Here is a 21,441-nt window from a genome sequence, read left to right on the forward strand (position 1 = left end):
TGCACTCTTGATTCCATCTATGTATTTATTACCTCCTCTGAGTATGGTTGATCTCCCTTCATTCCAATGTACTTGCCATCAAATTTAAATACACCTTATTGGCTTAAGACTCTTAATTATATCCACAAACATACTTTGCCCAAAAAAGCATTAACATGTTCTAGAGATTAAGATACAAACATACTGCTTTCAGAGCCAACATTTAGATCATTATAGTTTACTCCCTAAGTCCTCAAATATGCTTTTGTCCTACATGTAAATACATCATAATAACCTCACAACTCTTGACTAATTATGCTTTATCAATTCTTAAGTTTTCAAAAGTTCCAGATCTTACTATCTAAATCAGGAATGGATAAAGACTCTGGAAAAAAAAACTCCTGTATATCCCTGGTCCTTTTTAAATAGGAAAAAAAGTAATCTGCTTCCAAAATACAATACTATCTAGTATAAGTTAGAGAATCTGACTCAGAAAGAGAGAAATATAAAGGAGTAAAAGTTACTAATCCAAAGCAGTATGGGAAATGCTATCAGATTTAAGGGTTTAAGAGAAATCTTCAATAATTGGTATTTCCATTTTGTAAGACTAGAGGTGTTTCTTATGGCTTTGGGTCTATGGTGGCTTGGTCAAACTCTCCCTCTGCAACTGTGGTAGCTCTGTCCACTTCTGCCCTGTAACTGTGCCTCTGTCCTCAAAGTCCGTTTTTAACGGTAGGGTATGCTTGAGACAAGGGACGTAGCTCAATCAGTCTAAAAAAAAAAAAAAAAAAAAAAAAAAAAAAAAAAAACTTGCCTCATAAGCATGAAGACCTGAGTTTGATCTCCAGGCCCTACATAAAATGCTAAATAAACATGGTAGTGATCCTAGTGCTAAGGAGGAAGAAACAGATGGATCTTTGGAGCTTGCTGATCAGGCAGTCTATGAATTATGAATTAGAGTCAGCTAAGGGTCATAAACTGTACCAATTCTTTTACACACAGAGCTTCTAACACTATCTATTCTCTAAGTTTTGTGTACTTTATCTATTGACTTATTCTAAAAAATAAAACCCACTTAGGTGTTTGTAACAGCATAAATAAGTAAACATGTATACCAGGACCAAATGGCATGTTCACCCTTGGGATAAAGGATAGGTTCCTCTGCATCAATGTACTTGAGCTCCTAAAAGGACAATGCTTTATGTGTGTGGGCCAAATAATTCTCTTCTTAGGCCCCATCTATTGATGATACTTCACATGTGGGCTATGCTTGTCTTGAATAAAGGTTTCCTTGAAGCTAATGTCTCTTCAGTCCTTGTTCTGCCATTAGAGTCAACCTAAGATAATTTATTTATTTATTTTTACACATTTTTTATTTATTTACTTGAGAGAGGGGGAGAGATAGATACAAAGAGACAGACAAAAAGGAAATAAGTACAGGTGGGCCAGCTTCTTCTGACACTGCAAACAAAGTCCAGATGCATGTGCCACATAAGTACTGAAGAATCAAAGTCAGGTTATCAGGCTTTACAACAAGCAAACACCTTTAACAACTGTCTCCTGCTCTGAAGTCAAATAATTTAATATTCTTGAGGATTTATTATTGCATGAAGTTCTGTACAATCACTTCTTTGCTGAAAGGTCTTCTGTTTTTCAATTGCAAATGCTTTTAAAATTATCCTTTTAGCCTTGATGTTCAGAAATATCCTCAAGATGTACAACAGTAAAGGAGTTACTTTTACTTGCTGAGCACTCAATAAATTTTTAAATCTCAAGGCATTCTTGATTCTAGCAAATTTTACTTTAAATTAGTTCTTTTTATTATACTTAACATTTTTACAGATGTCAGATTCCCTTGATTGAGCCTTCATGCTGTAACTGTTCTCTCAATCCTTTCCATTTCTCTATTTTTTGGTTCTTCATTCAGAGATCCCATAAAATTTCTTTCCAGCACTTCTATTACTTTTTTTACATTTTAGTAATCATATACAAAATTTTAAATTACTCATTTTTGTGTTTCATATTTATCTTTTCTTTCTTTACAAATAGTAATTCATAATTGACATCACCTTCTCTAATTTCTCTTTTCACCAAGATCAAATCTTTTTTGCCCCTCATGCTTATTTATACACACTTTTGCTTATTTTTATCATCTATTTAGGAATCATAAATAGTCTGTTCATTCTCTTGAATGATAAAAGTCAATTAATAAAGAATGTGTTCCCATGATGATTGAGAAAATTGACTTACACACGTTAGGAAACATTTGCTTGCTTATTTCATTTTAAGAATGTAAGTTAAGGAAAGGAAAGGTAATTAGATTATTCCACAATGATTTCCAGAAATGCTCAACAAAAGAAGGGACAAATGCTATACTTGAGATCCCAGCATTTCTGAGACTGTCTATTTAATAATAAAAAAGAGCCATTAATTTTTATTGTATAAACACTATACCAATTTACTCTGGGGATATTATTACTTACCTGTTCTAATAAAAATAAGTCAATACCCTGTATATAGTGCTTTTTATCTAGTCTTACTCTTGGAACTTGCTACAAAAGAAAAGGAAGAAGAGCATGTTATTTTAAGAAGGATGAGAATATGACAAAGGGCACAAGACAAAAACCAGAGGCATTCCAAATGGCCAAACCTCAAAAACTAAAATGTGAAATTAATAAGAGGAAATCAAATCAATCTGAGCAGTCAGAAAAGAGTATCAGCAAAGGTGAAAACAAGTAAATTGAAATAAGTTTAGAAATAAAAAAAAACTAAATGATTTTGGCTCTTGATGATGTCCCCACACCAGCAACTGTGGAAAGCCCTAGTAGTTAAGGGGATTAACGGCTGACCCCTTCCACAATTGATAAAAGACAACAATATAGATATCTAAGAAGGTCAGTGAACACCAAAAAAGATAAACTTGGCATACACATTACAACTAAACCACTGAAAGACAAAGAACATTGAAAGCAGCAAGAAAAAAACTCATGACATAAAAGATATCCTTAATACAAGAGCTCTCAGCAGAACTATAGGAGTCAAAAGGCAGTAGAAGAATATATTCAAAGTGCTGGCTGAAAAACAATAGCCAACCAAGATTCCTGTAAGCAGCAAAGCTGCCTGTAAGAAGTAAGAGGAAAATTAAGAAATGTAAGAAAAACATGTCCAAGAAACATGAGCTGAGGAAGAAAATTTACTATATTTATACCTGCCCAACCAAACAGGCTAAAGAGAAGTCATTCCAGTGAAATGAAATGACATTAAACAGTAACAAGAAGTTATATGAAGAAATAAATAAAAGCTCTCTAACAAAGGCAAATACATGTAAAAATTATAAATAAGTTATTATCAATGTCACTTTGAATACAAGGTAAGGACACTGTATTGTTCCTATACATTATAAAATTAGTGCACTATAAATTAACAGTGTCCATTTTTGAGTATATAATACATAAACATGTAATGTGAAAACAGTAATAACTGAAAGGTGGTTCAACAGAGCTTTAGAAAAGTGCTATACATTATTGAGGCTAAAGTGGTATAAATCCCAATCTGAGTATAACTTTATGATCTCAAAAATAATTTTATGGGCTGGAGAGGTGGCTTGGTGGTTAAGCACTTGCCTGTGAAGCCTAAGGACCTCGGTTCGAGGCTTGATTTCCAGGACCCACATTAGCTAGATGCACAAAGGGGCACACACATCTGGAGTTCAAATTTGCAGTGGCTAGAGGCCCTGGCACGCCCATTCTCTCTCTCCCTTCTCTCTCTCTCTCTCTCTCTGTCTCTGTCTCTGCCTCTGCCTCTTCCTCTATCTGTCACTCTCAAATAAATAAATAAAAAATAAACAAAAAATTAAAAAAATAATAATTTTATGGTACCTATAAAGAAAATAACTATAATGCATACATAAAAGAATAAGTAACAAATTAAATGTTTCCCTCAAAATTCAATGAAACTGCTGTTATAGTGGACCATATCATTTAAAACATAGTTTCTTTTGATACTATTTGAATGTTAATTTATTTTAATGAATATGAAATTTAATTTATACAACTCATTAACATTACAATTATACATCAAACTTCTACCCTTCCGTATGAACGTGACAGAGTACATGCAAATGTTCACATGCAAAAAAACTTGGTCCTAAATTTTATAATCAGTTACCTTTGCAATAATGACTTCTTTCTTCAGAATCTTCATAGCATAGTATTTCCCACTTGCCTTCTCTCGAACCAAAATCACTTTCCCAAAAGTGCCTTTACCTAGTAGCTTCAAATAGTCAAAATCATTCATTGTCTGAAAAATACAAATTAGAAACCATTATGAAATATTTGACACATTGTTAGCATGATTACATATTTTTGCATTATTCACTTTATAGCGTTTTTAGCAATATCTAAGCAGTCCTAAATGAGAAAAAAGTCAGACTGCTACTGGCTATCTTTTTAGCAATCATGGATGCTGACAGGAAATATTTCTCAGATCTAACATAAAATTATTTTGAACCTAAAATTTATCCATCAGTAAAATTATCAGTCAAGTAAAAGAATATTAAATAGAGTAAAATAAAAATTGCAAAATAAAAAATAAAACTATTTCCAACTTCTCAGCTTTTCATTAATTTAATAACACACTATCCTCAGACAATATAACTATGTGTATATATATATATATATGTAACAAATATTGGATACAACCCTAGAGGTCAGTGAAAAGAACCCTAAGAAAAACAAGGCTGTGGTTTCTGAGAAAACAATGGTGCAATTAGGAGCAAAAAGACAGGTAGCTACATCTCTATGAATCTTTTAGTTTTGCTTCTCATACTCAAGTAAGGACGTCCAGGACAGACACACTGCCCAACCTCCCTCTTGCAGTCCTCTACTTGTGATTCACATGCTCTGCTTCAGTACCAAAGCTCTTCCACAATGTCCACTGCTGTACCTGCCAATCCAGTTCTTCACTGTGATGAACATATGTCCTTTTGAAATTCGTTTGTTCTTATTTATTCTAATGGGGTTTTAGGTGGAAAGAAGTCCAAGTGTCTCTGCTATTTACATTCTTAAATTTATTAAAATAAATACAACTTGAGAAGTTATGGAATAATAAGCATATGAATTTTATATAACAAACGGAAATTAATAAACATTACAGTTTTTTTAATTATTTATTTATTTATTTGAGAGTGACAGACAGAGAGAGAAAGACAGATAGAGGGAGAGAGAGAGAATGGGCACGCCAGGGCTTCCAGCCTCTGCAAACGAACTCCAGACGCGTGCGCCCCCTTGTGCATCTGGCTAACGTGGGACCTGGGGAACCGAGCCTCGAACTGGGGTCCTTAGGCTTCACAGGCAAGCGCATAACCGCTAAGCCATCTCTCCAGCCCCAGTTTTTTACTACAATATTTGACTTCTGTTTACCCCCCATCAAAAATCAATGTAATCAGGGTTGGAGATGGCTTAGTGGGCATTGCCTGCTAAGCCCCAAAGGACCTTGGCTCCATTCCCCAGGACCCATGTAAGGCAGGTGCATGCATCTGGAGTTCGTTTGCAGTGGCTGGAGGCCCTGGTGTGCTGATTCAGTCTCTCTCTCAAATAAAATATCAATGTAACAAATATCTCCAATCCATGACTTCATATTACATAGCAAGAAAATAAATAGTCAAATTAAGAGGAACTTCCAGGTAAGACCATGGCATAGGAGCTATGCCAAACCAGCCTAGGGAGAGATTTAAAGAAAACCACAGCAAAATACTCTTCTTCTGAAAAGTGAAGGAGTATAGGTTATTTGTAGACACAGCAGAGAAGCCAGAGAGACCGATATCCATCAGAAAGGAGGAAAACGGCCAGAACCCCATTGAGGTGCTTGCGGTCCGCTGATTGGGGGATCAGCACACCCATCCAGCACTGGCCCACCAGGCCCACCAAGCAGTGGCAGCAGCAGAGATCAAACACAGGGATTTTTTAACTTCATCAGCATTCTTGTGAAGATAAGAAATCCGAAGGAAAGAAAGATGACATCAACTCAGAAGCTACTGAAAGGGATCCAGGTAAAACTGTGAGCAACTCCACAAGCCTGCGCTCTCCCATCCCCCAACCATCAGAACTTCGAAGCCCCGGCATTCAGCCCCCATTGGTAGCACAGCCAGCACAACTGATCAGAGCTCCAGCTCCACAGCACAACACAGAGGAATTGAGGTGGGCACTCAGCATTGGTGAGACTGGAAGCCACCCCAAAAGGTAACCAGGCCAACTGACCAAATAAAAACAAGTACATAGGCCTGCATTGGAAGAGCTAATCTCTCTTTCCAAGTCAGGGCAGGTTATGGGTTATATATTCTTGGTTTGGCATTACTATTTTCAAATAAGCTGTATTTGGGGTTTGAATATTGTTGCCTTTGATGCTTTCATGTTTATAGGACCTTTGTCTTTTGCTTCTGTCATTATTGGGGGCAGGGTCTGATTCAGATCCAGACCTAGAACCCAATTCAGAACAGAAATATCTACTTCCCAGCTGACAATATTAAGGGTGTAGAACAACACACACTCTCAGGGATACCTGACTGTGTGACTTTGGCCTTTTGGAGCAGATTTTCAAGAGGAATATGGAAGGATTTGAAGCCTTGGCCTAAGAGACGCCTTGCAGTGCTGTAAGTACAGGTTGATGGACTATTCTGGTCAGAGTTGAAAGGCCTGAATGCAGTAAGAATTAGGAACTGTGAGGTGTGGCTTATGAAGGTGAGAAAGAGCTTTGCCTAGACTGGGTTAGCAATTTGTGTGGGAAGTTTGCTAAATGTTATGCCTGGGTCCTGAGAAATTGTGAAGGGTTGCTCTGCATAGAAATGAACTGGTGTGAGCAGAGGGATATGGCACAAGAATAAGAATCTTAGGTGAACTGCTGCCCATTCAGCTGCAATTGAGATATCACAACCTTTGAGATTGGGCCAGCTCACTTGCACTGAGGCAACAGGAAGAATGAAGACTCTCTTGAAGGGGCCTGAGTGCCCAGGGAATATCCTGTTCTTTAAAGTATGCTTTATTGCCCACTAGATTAAGAAATGCAGCAAAGAGAGAGTCTTGTGTTCTGGAAATAACCATGGACAGTGTGAAGCAGGTTTGCAAGGAGACCCCATGGGGCCATGAGGATGAACCATGGGTTGCAGTGGAGACCCATTGGAGATGCCAGGACCAACAGATGGCTGCTAAGGAAAGCTGCCAGCCTGGATGAAGTTTCCCAGGACTGTGAGTGGCCTAACTGGAGGGACAGAATTGGAATGCCAGAGACTTGTTGCTGGTTAGAATTATGAGACTTAGAGATTTGTCATTGACTAGAGTTGTTGGACTTAGAGCTACAGAGTTTGATGTTTACTCTGTTTAAATCTTGTATTGGTTGAGCACTTCTTTGCTATGCCCAATACCATCTTTTGCAGTGTGAATGTTTCTGTGCTATTATGGTTTTGGGGGGGGGAGTTTTTGGTATTATGGCTCAGTTAAAAGACCTTGGCCTATGGAGGTGTTTGAACATCCTTAGGATTGATAAAATATATGGGGAATTTTAAAGGTGGACTGAATGTACTGTATTTTATATCATGTATGAATATTAGTTTATGGGATCCAGGGGCGGAATGTGGTGGTTTGATTCAAGTGTCTCCCATAAACTTAGGTGTTCTGAATGCTAGCTCCCAACTGATGGAGATTTGGGAATTAACGCCTCCTGGAGGCAGTGTATTGTTGGGGACAGGCTTATGGCCGTTATAGCCAGTTTCTTCATGCCAGTGTTTGGTACATTCTCCTATTCCTGTTGTCCACTTTATGTGGGCCGGGGGGGGGGTGTCCCTCTATTCAGGCCATCATTTTCCCCAGCCATTGTGAACTTAAGGGGATGCATTGTATATATTTGTAAGTAGAACAACAGATTACAGGGTGGGGAAAGGCCTATGCGAGGCCAGGGGAAGAGATTGTGTAAAAGGGCAGGGGAGAGGAATCAATTAAAATTCAAGATATTCTGAATAAGACATATGAAAATCTACTTTCATGAATAATGGCACGTCTAGAAACCATAAATTGTTACTAGAAAATTTTCAGTACCAGGAATGGGATACCTTCCAGTGAGTTGTTGGCCAGGATGGTCCCTATTGCCCCCAAAACATTACAGGCTATTGCCATGGCCCTTGGTTTCACGTGAGAAACAGATGGTAAGACCCTATTACTGAAGACTTCACATGCATGGGCAGCAAAGTCACTGAGAAATCAAGCTGGTGCTAAGCAGAAAACCTTTTCCCTGTAGACCAGCCAACTGAAAGCTGGAAAAAGCTGCACTGTATACAGCCTTACAGGAGACAGAAGTCATCAATGGTGAAAACAGTGGACACTGGAAGCCTCAAGTTTGTCCAGGCAGGCCAAATGGCTGAACAAGTGCAATAGTGGCATGTTTGCTCTTGGGGAGAAACCAACTGCTCTCTAACTGGACTGAAAGCCCACTCCATGGGAGGAAATATATGCCTGGTACAAAAAAACTAATTAAAAGCCTGTGGCAGGGGAGGTCATGAGCCCTAGGGGTATAAAGCCTGCTCTGGATAAATGTATATTTTATTCTCACCAAATTGCCAGGAAAGCATTACACTTAATGTTCCAATTCATATATTAATGCTATTCTCACTTCTGGTTAGAGAAGCTTCTCTTTTCAGATGGCAATGACCACTGGGATGACCCAAAAGGCAACATAGTGCTGAGTAAAGGGACAAAGGAGTGTCCAGCAATGAAACATCTCACACCCTCCAAGGCTCAGGGTCCATTGCAGAAGAGGTGGCAGAAAGGATGTAAGAGCCAAAGGAAGGGTACCACTCCTTACATACAACTGTCCAAACAAAAATTGGCCTTGATATCTATGACCTTGCAGTGCCTAGCAGTACCTACACAAGACCCTCATAACAGGAGAAAAAGATGATGACATCAAATTAAGAGAGAGACTAAACCAGGCATGGTGGCACATGCTTTTAATCCCAGCACGCAGGAGGCAGAGGTAGGAGGATCACCGTGAACTCAAGGCCACTCTCAGATTACAGAGAGAATTCCAGGTCAGCCTGGATTAAAGTGAGACTCTATCTCAAAAACCAAAAAGTAAAATAAAGGACAGTAATAGAGAAAGGATATGATGGAGAGCAAAGGTATGAAGGGGAGGAGGGAATGGGGAGGGAAATATAATGGTTTGTTGTCTCTAAGTATAGAAGTTGTCAATAAATATATATGTGTGTTAAAAAAAAGAAAATAGTCAAATTAAAGCACTAAATTAGTCAAAACATGATAGATATCAGAACAGTAATAATTATGTATTAAAAAACACAATAGAGAAAGACCAATGAAGCCACTTGAAATAGTTTGATAAATCTCTAGCCAGACTGATTAAGCAAATAATGACAGAAATTCAAATTATTAATCTAAGAAATGAGAGAAGTGACTGAGCACAGAACCTACATATATTAAAGGGACCATAAAGGAATAGACACTGAGATGAAATGAGCTAAACTCCTTAGTCTCAAAGTATCAAAAGTTAGTAGGGAAGTAAAAGATAAGCTGAATGGTCCTGTATTTATAATAAAAAATTGAATTTGTACTCAAAAAAAAAAAAAAGAAAACTAGTTTCACTAGTGATTTGCAAAAACATTTAAAGGAAATATAGTACAAATACCATATAAATTCTACATGAAAACTGAAATGGAAATATACTTCACAATTCACTCTGAGGCCAGAATCACTGATACTAAAACCAAAGATAATGCAAGAAACCTACAGACGGTTATCGTCCCTGTATGCACATGAAAAATTCTAAACATTTCAAAATGCCTATATTTTCTTAGCATAATATCTTCTCTATAATTTAGATCATTTCTCCAAGTGTCAAGTTATATTGTCTTAAACCATTCACAAATATTTCTACTTCAAAGGAAAAGATAAGTATCAGAGACAATAGGGAAAATAATATGTATTTATTAATTCAACTAAAAACCAAATGTGTGGCTGCACATACATGGAATATAGTAACAATTCTAGTGTTATCTTCATAAATAATAGGTAATGTTAGGTAGATTAATTTTATTAATAGGTTTTTAAAAATTTATAAGGTAACCACAAACTATGTGTGTTAGATTCCAATGATGGCTGCCTTATTTTCATCCAGAGGTAGTTCTCTTTCCCTCTCCTTCTCAATCTCTCTCTCTCTCTTTCTCACTCTGTGTGTTGGGGGGAGGGGGAAGGAGGACATATATCTTACAAAGAACACAGACTATGATCAAAGTGTTACTTTGCCAGTTCCAAAGCCAGCCTTTAAATCTAGCAGTTTTTCTCCCTCTTGGATAACTTCAGACAGCCAGCTCATCTATTGTATGGAAGCCCAGGTTACCTTGCTGGATAGAGAGATAAATTACAAGGCCCTAGAATATAACTATTGCATGGAGAGAGAAAAACTATGAGTGTACCACAGTCAAAATCAGTGCCAAGTTCTTAGACATGACAGAGCTTCCTTGGATTTTTCCAGGCCAGGCCATGTGCAGCTGAAGAAGCTTGCCTGATCTATGCAAGACCAGTAGAAATGCCCAAACAGCAAGAAAATTGTGTGTGTGGGGGGGGGGGGGGGGGAAATGACTATTGTTTTAAGACTTTAAATTTATGGTACTCCATAGCAATAAACAACTAAGACACTGTCTCACAACCAGGCCATAATATCATTTTATTGTTAAACATTTCATTTGGCTAGTACCTTTTTCATTTTTCATCTAAAAGTACTAGGAAATAGTGTACTGTGTTCTATTCCATCATAGAAATAAAACCAAGTCTTAGGGATAAAAATTACAGAAAGTAGTCTGTAAATAGCTTTATGAAATTCTCAGATACAATACAATACATTATAAATTATAAAACATTATTACTGAAGAGTTGTAATTAGTGAAAATGAAACTAAAAACAAAATGATAGTCTTAACCAAATTTCACAACTTCTGTCAGTTTGTCAACCTTTAATATAAGGAATCTGCAGAGAAATTATTAGTTAAAAAAAGTATCCTGTATGACATAATCAGAAAACAGATTACATATCTATTTTGACAAAACAGAAAATCAAAAGGTGTCTTTTATGCCCAATGCTCATCTTCAGAATGGCATACGCTGTAATTATCTAGTCTGTAAACATTTAAGTTATTGCAAAATGTTTTGCTTTTTTGGATGATGTCAAATAAAAAGATGTAATAAGTCATGGTGGTGCCACCCTATAATCCTAGTACATGACAGCCAGAGAAAAGAACTGCAAGTTTAAAGCCAGTTTGGGATATATAAACTAATTTTAAAAATAAAAATAAATAAAATTACAAAAAAAAAGTGGCAAGCAGGCTAAAGGGTATATGAGTACATAAGAGCATGGATACTCTTTAAAAAAAAATCATCCTTTAAAATTCTTAAGAGATCCATGTGTATAAACAACAAATACTGAATAAATGAATTCAAGTCAAATGAAACATCACCTTTTAATTCAAACATAGAACAGCATTTAGATCTCATTGCCAGATTCTCTCTTTCTCCACCCTCAATGCATCCCAATTCAAGAGTCCTAACTCTCTGCTGTGGCAATACTCTACAACTATGGGAAACAACCATCTGTTGGCTCCATGTAAGAGACCATAGTCAAGACCACTTCTGGCACAGCTACCATAATTAGTATCATCTTAATCCTCCTACCAGTTTGTTTTTTTTATAATAAAGAGGTAACTGTGACCTATCAAGTGTAAGAACTTCTTATTTTAATGTTCTATATTCCAAAATAAAAAATAATAAGATTTAAGGGCTGGAGAGATGGCTTAGCAGTTAAGGTACCTGCCTGCAAAGCCAAAGGACCCAGGTTCGATTCCCTAGGATCCACGTAAGGCAGATACACAAGGGGGCACATGTATTTGGAGTTCATTTTTTAGTGGCTGGAGGCCCTGGCATGCCCATTCTCTCCTCCCTCTCTCCCTCTCTCTCTCTCTCTCTTTCTCTCTCACAAATAAATAAAAATAAAATTTAAAAAATAACAAACTTTGATATTCTTTCCATTTTAACTGAAACATATGAAGAACACAGTTCTAGAGCCAGTTATCATACGGAGGTGATAGTAAGACTTGACCACTTTTAACTCTCAGTAGGATCATTCTAGAGCAGCCAATGTTACAAATACTACTTCTCTGTATTGTCATCTAAAAGCATTTCAGATAATTTCACTTTAAATGAAATCAAGTTCTTCCATGAAGGTTTCCTACATAAGAGCAAATAACCTGTTGTGATGCCCACACAAGTGCAATAGTGGTACACAGCCATGGTGGGGAACCAACTGCTCTTGATTTGGCTAACTGATCCCATCAGTGGTACAAGACCCATAGCTGGAACTGGGAAACAAGTCAGAACCATATCCAAACATAAGCCCACTCTCCAGTATCAAATTACCATCAATCATGGGGTACAAGAGGGCCTACACCTATTAAACTCTCTGTAAAAAAAAAGTAAGGGTTATCTCATTTGACCTGGTGCTAACTTACTCTCTGTTGGAGAATCTGCTTCTCTTTTTCAGACAGATGCAGATCCTAAGGAGAGAGCCAACCCATCATACCTCAAAAGGGTCCTGACTGAAACTAAGGAAAATTGGCGAAACAAGCAAGGGTGCTGTTTTCCTGATGAACCAGATACCAGCACAAGGGGGAAGGAGACCAACACAGAAAAAAAAATCAACGCCTACCAAATCAGAGAGCCAGAGCCCCAGAGGCCCCCAACACCTCATCACTGAAGCAGACCAAAAATGAACCCAACATGGCTCAGGGAAATTTTGCGGAAGAGGGGTCGAAAAGAATGTCAGAGCCACATGTTGGGTCATAATATACAGAGACATTTATCATACCAATGACTGTGGGCTAACCCCACAATGCATGACCCATACACCTCAACAAGGAGGGGCCAAAGGGGAGGGGGTAGGTCATGGAGCCTAATAATGGTACCAAACTGCCTGTACTTGAAGAATAGAAAACTAATAAAAAAAAAAAACTTAAAAAAAAAGAATATGAAATGCCTTCCCAAGGGCTCATAACATTAAAATATTAATTTCTAATATTTAGTATGTTAGCATGCAATCAGAAACAGAGAATCCATTTCTTGTAGCAGTTTGCAAATTCATACATTAAAAAAAGACAAAATTACCTGGCATATGAAAATGACCACTCTTCTAAAAACTTGTACAGGAAGAATGAAATATTTCCTGCATTCTTGATTTAGGAGTTACTGTAGACCAGACACCATGCAGCACCTACTTTTACCTGCACAGTAAGCAGCACATACAATACCAAATTCCCATTTTCTATCTTTGTCTTATATATTTTCTATCTTGAGTGACAGTTTCTCTTGAGTCATGGCTATAGAGGTCTCTAAGTGCTTGGGCAGCTGAGCATAGCAAAGCATTTCCCTGGGTGGTCCTGTTCTGACAGGGCAATTCTGTTACTCTCTCTTTTAACACTATTTTCACAACTAAAAAAAAAAATAAAAATAAAAATAAATCTTTCAACTTTATACTCTGGATCCACTGATAGGTAAGGCTTCCCCTCAAAGCACCTGTGCTAGTACAAAGTAAACAGCCTCTCTGTCATCTTTGTAGCAATTGTAGCCACACAGTTTTACTAGAAAAGCTTCTCATTTTTCACATTTTTGTGCTCTACTCTTTGCTCTGAATTCTCATTGTAAATAAACCTTGCTATAAAATAGCAATAAATAACCATGCAACAACCTGAATGGGTCATGTTATCTGAAGTTCCCTCTACTAACTACCCCACTTCTTTATTTTATTTGATTGATTGATTAATTGATTAATTTGAGAGAAAGGGAGAATGTGCATGTTAGGGCCTTGTGCATCTGGCTTTATGTGGGTCCTGGGGAACCCACATAAATGGTATGCCCGTTCTCTCTCTTTTGCTGGTCTCTTTTTCTCTCTCAAATAAATAAAATATTTTGTAAAAGACTTTTAAAAAAGTTATGCAAGTATTTAGAAAAAATATCCCACTACTTCAAATATTTGGTGTGGGTATGAGTGTTTTATATATTTTATTTTAGAAATCTAGCCACATATAGATACTTGAGTTAGTTTTTATTTTTTTTTCAGTATTAAAAATGCAGGTATAAGCAAATTTTGTATAAAGCTTTGTACTTAAATCTACATCTTTAGGAATTATTTTCTTTTTAATCTCTGCTAATTTGTTTTTTATTCTTTTCATTTGCATTTGGGTTATAATTAAACACTTTTGTGTACTTAATTAATTTATATTTCTTTTAAAGATATTTATCAATGTCTAATTTATGTACTTGAATTGTAATAAAGTTTCTATTCTCCCTGTTGAAAAAAAAATGAAATCAAGAACAGTGGAGGGCTGGAGAGATGGCTTAGCAGTTAAGAGCTTGCCTGTGAAGCCTAAGGACTCTGGTTCGAGGCTTGGCTCCCCAGGACCCACGTTAGCCAGATGCACAAGGGGGCACATGCGTCTGGAGTTCGTTTGCAGTGGCTGGAGGCCCTGGTGTGCCCATTCTCTTTCTCTCTCCCTCTTTCTCTCTCTGTCTGTCACTCTCAAATAAATAAGTAAAAATAAAATATTTTAAAAAAAAACAGTGGAAATTGATATGGTTAAGACACTGAACCTCAAATTAAAAATATTTCTAATGGCTGGGCCTGGTAGCAAAAGCCTTTAACCCCAGCAATCCCCAACATGGAATACACAGGCATGGTAACTCATGCCTGTAATCCTAGCAGTTTAAAGGTAGAGATAAGAGACTTAGAAGTCCAAGGCTATTTTGTCTATATAGTGAGTGATTTCAAGGCCTGCTTGGGCTACATGAGCTCCTGTCTTAAAAAAAAAAAAAGTAGCAAGATATACATCTCAGTGGTTAGAGTACCTTGCCACAAGACCCTAGGTTCAATCCTCAGAGCTGGAAAAAATTAATTCAGTAAGTTTTCATTTTGAAGATGGTTTTAGTAAAGAATTCTAAGAGAATCTTCAGAAAGATGCTAATGTTTAATTATTAAGAGATGTTCCCCATCATTACACACATGATAGAGATGAGTTCAATCCACAAAGTAGCACCGCAAATTTTCATGTTCTACCATGATTTTATAATAATAAAATCAAGGACAATAAATGATGTATAATATCCAAGGAAGATATTTAACTTCTTTGTATATTACATGACTCAACTATAAAATGGGATAATAATAGCATGTATCTCATGTGACTTTTAAATAGATAAAGAAATAATAAATACAAAAGGACTGCTCAGAGCCTACCATAGACTAAAAATCACACAATAAATGATAACAAATGATAATGAGTAATGAGGATGAATTATAATATTCATACCAATAATTATGAAAAGTAGAAATTATATTATGCCTTATTAATGGTATAGAACCAATCACTACTGAAAAAAATCCTGTTTTCCCAGTTGTTACCAAAAAGTCTAAGTCTTATTTTCTCACTCTTATTTAAAATGTGCCTAACTTCATTTAAATTTTTCTGTTAAAAAATTTTAATATTCATTTGTATTACCTTTCCATTCACTGGATATAGCACCTACAATTAGGATATTTAAAATACCATCTTTTGATACTTGGCTTGAAAATATCTTACTGATCTGTTAAACATATTTTAAGGGTTCTACAATATTAAACTAGGTAAAGCTAGTATAGCTTGTTTTTGAATGAAGCAGTCTAAAACTCAAAGGATGAGATTATTTGGGCATGACTGCAAATTACTCAACATAGTCAAATTTCAAATTTTGCACATATGCACATGTCTATGCAAAAGAAGATTTCTTATCTCTAAGTGCTAGAAAAGCTAGATTATATTTACCTTTTTGACTGAAGAACAAAGCAAGTTAAATACTTTAAAAATATGCAATATAACCACAAAGGATGGGGTGCTGGGGATAAAGCTCAGTTGGTATAATGTTTGGCTAACAAATATAAGGACTTGAGTTCAATTCCCAATACCTATAAGAGTGCTAGGCAGGATGGAACATACCTGTAATCCCAGTGCTGAGGAGGCAGAATTAAACAGATCCCTGGAGCTTCCTCCTCAGGCAGTCTAGTCTAACCTGTGAGCTCCAAGCCAATGAGAAACTCTGCCTCAAAAACAAGGTGGCCAATACAGTTGAAGATGACACCCAAAGTGTCCTCTGGCCTCCACATACAAGCACATTCACATTGGCCCACATACATGCATACAACATACACAACATTGTAAGTCTATAAAGGAGAAATAAAATAATCACAAATGTCAAAGAATACTAATTAAGAAAAACTTCACATAAAGGGAAAATTAACCCTGTAACTTGTGACTATTCAATTTCATAGAGTTAACATTTAGAAATGAGAGGATTTTAACTCTGACAGTCTCACTTCAAATATTGTTTAATCACTATACAAACACTAAATTTCAGGATTGGGGTGTAACTCCATAGTAGAGCTCTTGCCTATCTCTTGGTTCAATCCCAAGCAACACACACACATGCACACACACACACACACACACAGAAAAAAAAAAAAAACATGTGGATAATATTTCAGGCATTTGTCTTTTTCTACCTGAACACCCATTTACAATATAAATAGCAAATGTATTTTAAAATATATACAGGGAGAGATAAATGGCATGTTCATCTCTTCAACAACCCAATTCTTAGATGAATTTCAAAATACCATTTTTTTTACTTAAGGAAGTTGATGTTAAACTTTTTAAGGCAGTGAAAAACATTATTTATAAATCCTATAAAATGATGATTTGGTGCTGATTCTGGAGCACGGAGGAAAGGAAAAGCTTGCCTTCATTGGCTCAGGATCAGCCACTGCAATAAACCTATTGTTTCTAAGACTGTTCACTTCCAGGTGACTTAAGTGAGCCTCAGGGCACTGAGTAAGAACACCAGACCATTCTATTTGGGTCTGAGGAGAACACATGAGGTCTAATGGAAAATGAGCAAATTATTCAGGAAAACAATTGGTTTCCAAGCTTTTGTAGCAATACTACAAAGTAGAGAAAGTGAAATTTATAGAGCTGTGCTAGCACATCATCACAGCTGGCCTGAGAGTATCCCCACCCTTCAGTGCTGAGGGTGCTGGTCATTTACTTGTCTTCAGCAGTGAGTACTTGTGGTTCACATGAACAGACACATCCTAAGGACACTAGCTTTCTCTCAGTGGCAGGTTTCAACATATTTCTTCCAGGCAAGAAAATATGCTCAGAAGGAGAATAACCAACATTATTTTCTACCTTTCTTTTATGATGGGTTGTAGAAGCATCCATCTCTTCCTCTCCTATATTATCAATTTGTGAAGTTGGACTACAATTCATTCTCTCCTCTTCTTGCCTCTGCAGTCTGTCTGCTACAGCCTGGATAGCTTCTGTCCATTCTTCCCTACAAAAATGAGTACAACTTCTCATTAACAGATGATGGCAAATTGACTTAAATGTCTTATAAACTATAAGATCAATGTAAGATCCTTTCTACCATCCTCAAAATAGAAGTAATCTTAAAAACATCTTTATGACAGGCCTAAGGTCAGAAGTATCATTTATTTGGAAGTATGTTAAAGAAAGAATTGAGAAGAAAAAGTTTAATATTATTTATTTGCAAGAAGGGAGAGAGGGAGGGACAGATAGAAAAAGAGTGAGAAGGGGGGAAGAGAAAGAGAATAGGCACTCCACTACCTCTTGTCACCTGCAAATGACCTCCAAGAGCAAGAGCTACTTGTGCATCTGACTTTACGTGGGTACTGGGGAAACGAATGGGAACAATCAGGCTTTGTAAGCAAGTGCCTTTAAACAATGACCCATCTCTCAAGCCCAAGAAGGATTTTTTTAAGTATTTTATTTTAATTTAAGTGAAGGAAAATGGCACGCCAGGGCCTTGAGCCACTGCAAACGAACTCCAGATACATAGGACACCTTGTACATCTGGTTTACGTGGGTCCTGGGGAATTGAATCTGGTTCCTTTGGCTTTGCAGACAAGCGCTTTAACCACTAAGCCCCTTCTTTAAATATTTTTTATTTTCATTTGAGAGAAATTTTATAATTCAGTTAGAAATATTTGAAATTACCCTTTTTTGTGTGTACATACACCATGACTTAAGTAATCTGTTTAGAGATTTTTTTCTACTTTTGTTTGGTCACTTCAAGTCTACCAAAGAATTACCTGTCATCTTTATGGAGTTGAAAATATTTCACTCTTCCCAGATCATTTTTCTTCCTTTAATATTATTATGATATGCATGCATGTGGATAAATGTTCTATCTTCCAAATTCAGTTGATATTTAGAAAATAAAATAACCAGGCAACCTCTAGTAATGAATTTTATTTTGAAATCTGGTATAATATGGCAAAGCAATCCTTAAGTTTAACTTTGTACCTTTTTCAATGTAGTTATTGTGAACCTAGCTAGTTCTTATTTCTTCTTTTTCTGAATTCTATTTTGATTTTCCCACTACCTTTTCAACTGTTCTTAACTCTGTACAGCCTCAGTAGGCAATGTGCTCCATACCATTGCACACTTCCTCCAATTCTGGTCGTTGTAATACTATCTGTTTTCTTAGTGGAGCTATCCCACATGCAGAGAACTATGCATTTTAGTTATCCTTGAAATTATAGCATGCTTCCTTGACTTAGCACTCTAATAGGTTCAAGCTTATTTTTCCTTAAATTCACTATGTAGTCTCAGGCTGGCCTTGAACTCATGGCAATCCTCCTACCTCTGCCTCCTGAGTGCTGGGATTAAAGGTGTGCACCACCATGTCAGAAGATATAACAAGCTAAGAAGAAATTAAGTCTACTTATCTCAATCTGGGTTTATGTCACTTTAAATATTTTTTCTTTCCTCTTAACAGAAATAATTTAAAGTTGATTTCATAATTAAAATACAAATATTTTATAAATCATTTGGGTTTATTAACTTATTCATTTTAATAACTTTTCCTTTCTTCTTGCATCCTCCCGTCCATATAGGACTATTATTCTATCAAAAGAATCATCAATTCATACAGGCATGCTGATGACAGATTCTGTCACTCTTCTGACCAAAAAGGTTTTCATTCTTGGAAGACATTCTTATTTCATAGTTTTTATCTACCTTCAGCACTTTAGGGGTATTGTTGCATTATCTCTTATTAAGATTTGTTCCACATATTGTACTTTATCAATTTTTCTATTGTTATATTACCTTTTGCTCTAACTTTTACCCCTTTGAGAAAAAGTATGCTCTTTCACATTCACTTTTGTTTCAACAATCTAATTGGACTAGGAAATTTCTTTGCATTTTACCTGCTTGGGACTTATAGATCTTTTGAACTCATGGTTTTGTAACATTGGCCATTATCAAATCATATTCTTTCTGCTTCATTCTCTCACACTCTTCTACTTGAGAGGCCAAGTATATATGTGTAAGACCTCGTCGCTGCATCATTTGTATCCTACATAATATTCTTATCTATATGCTGTCCTTTCTTCTATATGTTTCATGCTGTATATTCTCATCTGTCTTTGAGTACATTAGTTTTCATTAATATGAGACAATATTTACTATTAAAACCACTCACTAGCTCACATCACTACAAATATTTTATGCTCTCCAATTGTTTCTACTTTATATTTTTTCCCTGCTGAATTTCCTAGTCCTCGCATAACCAAATATGTGCTTACTACTATTTAATTTTCCCATGTATCTATTTTGTGCTTGTCTCTTATTAAATTTTAACCATACTGTCTTACATCTATATACATTTTAGATAGTTTTAAATATTATATACGAAAAAATGGATTAAGGCCTAGTTAGATAAAATCTCTTACAGGGTATTTAAAATAGCTCTTAGCAGGCTCCTAAGAGACTAATAAAACCAGAATAACTTAATCCTATTTCAGAACAAAAACAATTTAAAGCTGATTTCAATATTCCAGCAATTATATTAGTTTTACTTTATCCTTTATAATGAAGCATAGTCCTTTATGGTACCAACTCATCAATGTGGAGGTTTAACATGACTTCTCTTGTGACAGGCTCTGGAATTTCAGGCTACCAGCTCTGTGAGCTACTCAAAAAAAATAAATAAATTTTTTTTCCAGGGCTGGAGGGATGGCCTTGGTGTTGAGCCATTTGCCTGTGAAGCCTAAGGACCCATGTTCCACTCTCCAGATCCCACATAAGTCAGGAACACAAAGGCAAGGCAAGCACAAGAGCGTACATGCCCACTGGGTGGCACAAGTGTCTGGAGTACAATTTCAGAGGCTGAGGCACTGGAGTGACAATTCTCTCTCTCTTTCTCCCTCACTCTAAAATAAAGTAACACTCCATATCTTGTAAGAGCTGCCTGTGAAAACTGGGCTTGCTCTCTGTTGTTTACACATTTTTCTTCCATGAAATTCTGAACCCCAAATCTTCAACCTTCCTGCTCTCTGTTGTTTCTTTTTTTGGGGGGGGATTTGAACTATCTTCACTAGTAGTAGTTAGCTGAATTACTGACACAACAATGTAATAAAAACCTTCTTTTTAGGCATGAGAGAGTTAGGAATGCTTGCAAAGCATATTGACCAAAAGAATTCAATAAACAAAATAGAGAATTTGGTTTTAAATTCCTGAGCAATGATAGAAAATGCAATCACTCTAAATATAGAAGGAAACTCTTACAAAGCAAACAAATTAATCTTTTAAAAGGATATATATATATATATATATATATATATATATATAGCCAATAAAGATAACCAATTTTCACAAACTGATAATGTATTTACTAGCAAATGCATAACTAAATGACTCATGTATTTCCAATATGCTGAATTTAAACAAGCAATGACTTTGGAAGGATTTATAATCTAATATAAGAAGCCCTGGTATTATAAGTAATTACAATAAAATGTTTCAGATAAAATGATGCCTTGATATACAGAGTAGTGTTCTAAGAAAAAAATGGTAAAATTGTGATGGGATCAAATGGAGAAAGTTTTGTTGTTGTTGCTGTTTTGCTGGGCTGAGGACCTTCTGCATACCAGGTAATGTTTCACTGATGAGCTTAATCCCTGAGCTTGGGATTTTTGTGTTAGGGTTCAGTTACACAGTTCAAATTGGCCTGAAACTCACTACATAGCCCAGACTGGCTTGTAACCCAAGATCCTCCTGTCTCAAACTTCTGAGACTGAGATTACAAGTATGTGCTACCACACATGACTAAGAAAGGTGATTCTTGAATACAGAACATGGATTGGAACAGTATATACATAAACACATGTGGTTATAGTTCTATTACTGATGTAAAACTAGCACCCAAGGGCTGAAGAGATGGCTTAGTGGTTAAGGTGCTTCCCTGTGAAACCTAAAGACCCATGTTCAACTCTCCAGATCCCACATTAACCAGACACACAAAGG

The 21,441-nt window shown here is 36.3% G+C and overlaps 1 protein-coding gene across 5 annotated transcripts in view; it reads right to left on the bottom strand.

Annotated features, from left to right (window-relative positions):
- Positions 1-21,441, bottom strand: part of Akt3 (AKT serine/threonine kinase 3) — a 286,122-nt gene that overhangs the window by 91,934 nt on the left and 172,747 nt on the right. For all 5 annotated transcript variants that reach the window (XM_045151039.1, XM_045151059.1, XM_045151030.1 and 2 more), the window contains 2 exons: positions 17,299-17,443; positions 4,147-4,278 (listed from right to left, as the gene is read on the bottom strand). In XM_045151039.1, the coding sequence (XP_045006974.1) occupies positions 4,147-4,278; positions 17,299-17,443 (277 nt within the window). The remainder of the gene's footprint in view (positions 1-4,146; positions 4,279-17,298; positions 17,444-21,441) is intronic.

The sequence above is a fragment of the Jaculus jaculus genome, chromosome 1 (assembly GCF_020740685.1).
Source record: "Jaculus jaculus isolate mJacJac1 chromosome 1, mJacJac1.mat.Y.cur, whole genome shotgun sequence".
Taxonomy (NCBI): Eukaryota; Metazoa; Chordata; class Mammalia; order Rodentia; family Dipodidae; genus Jaculus; species Jaculus jaculus.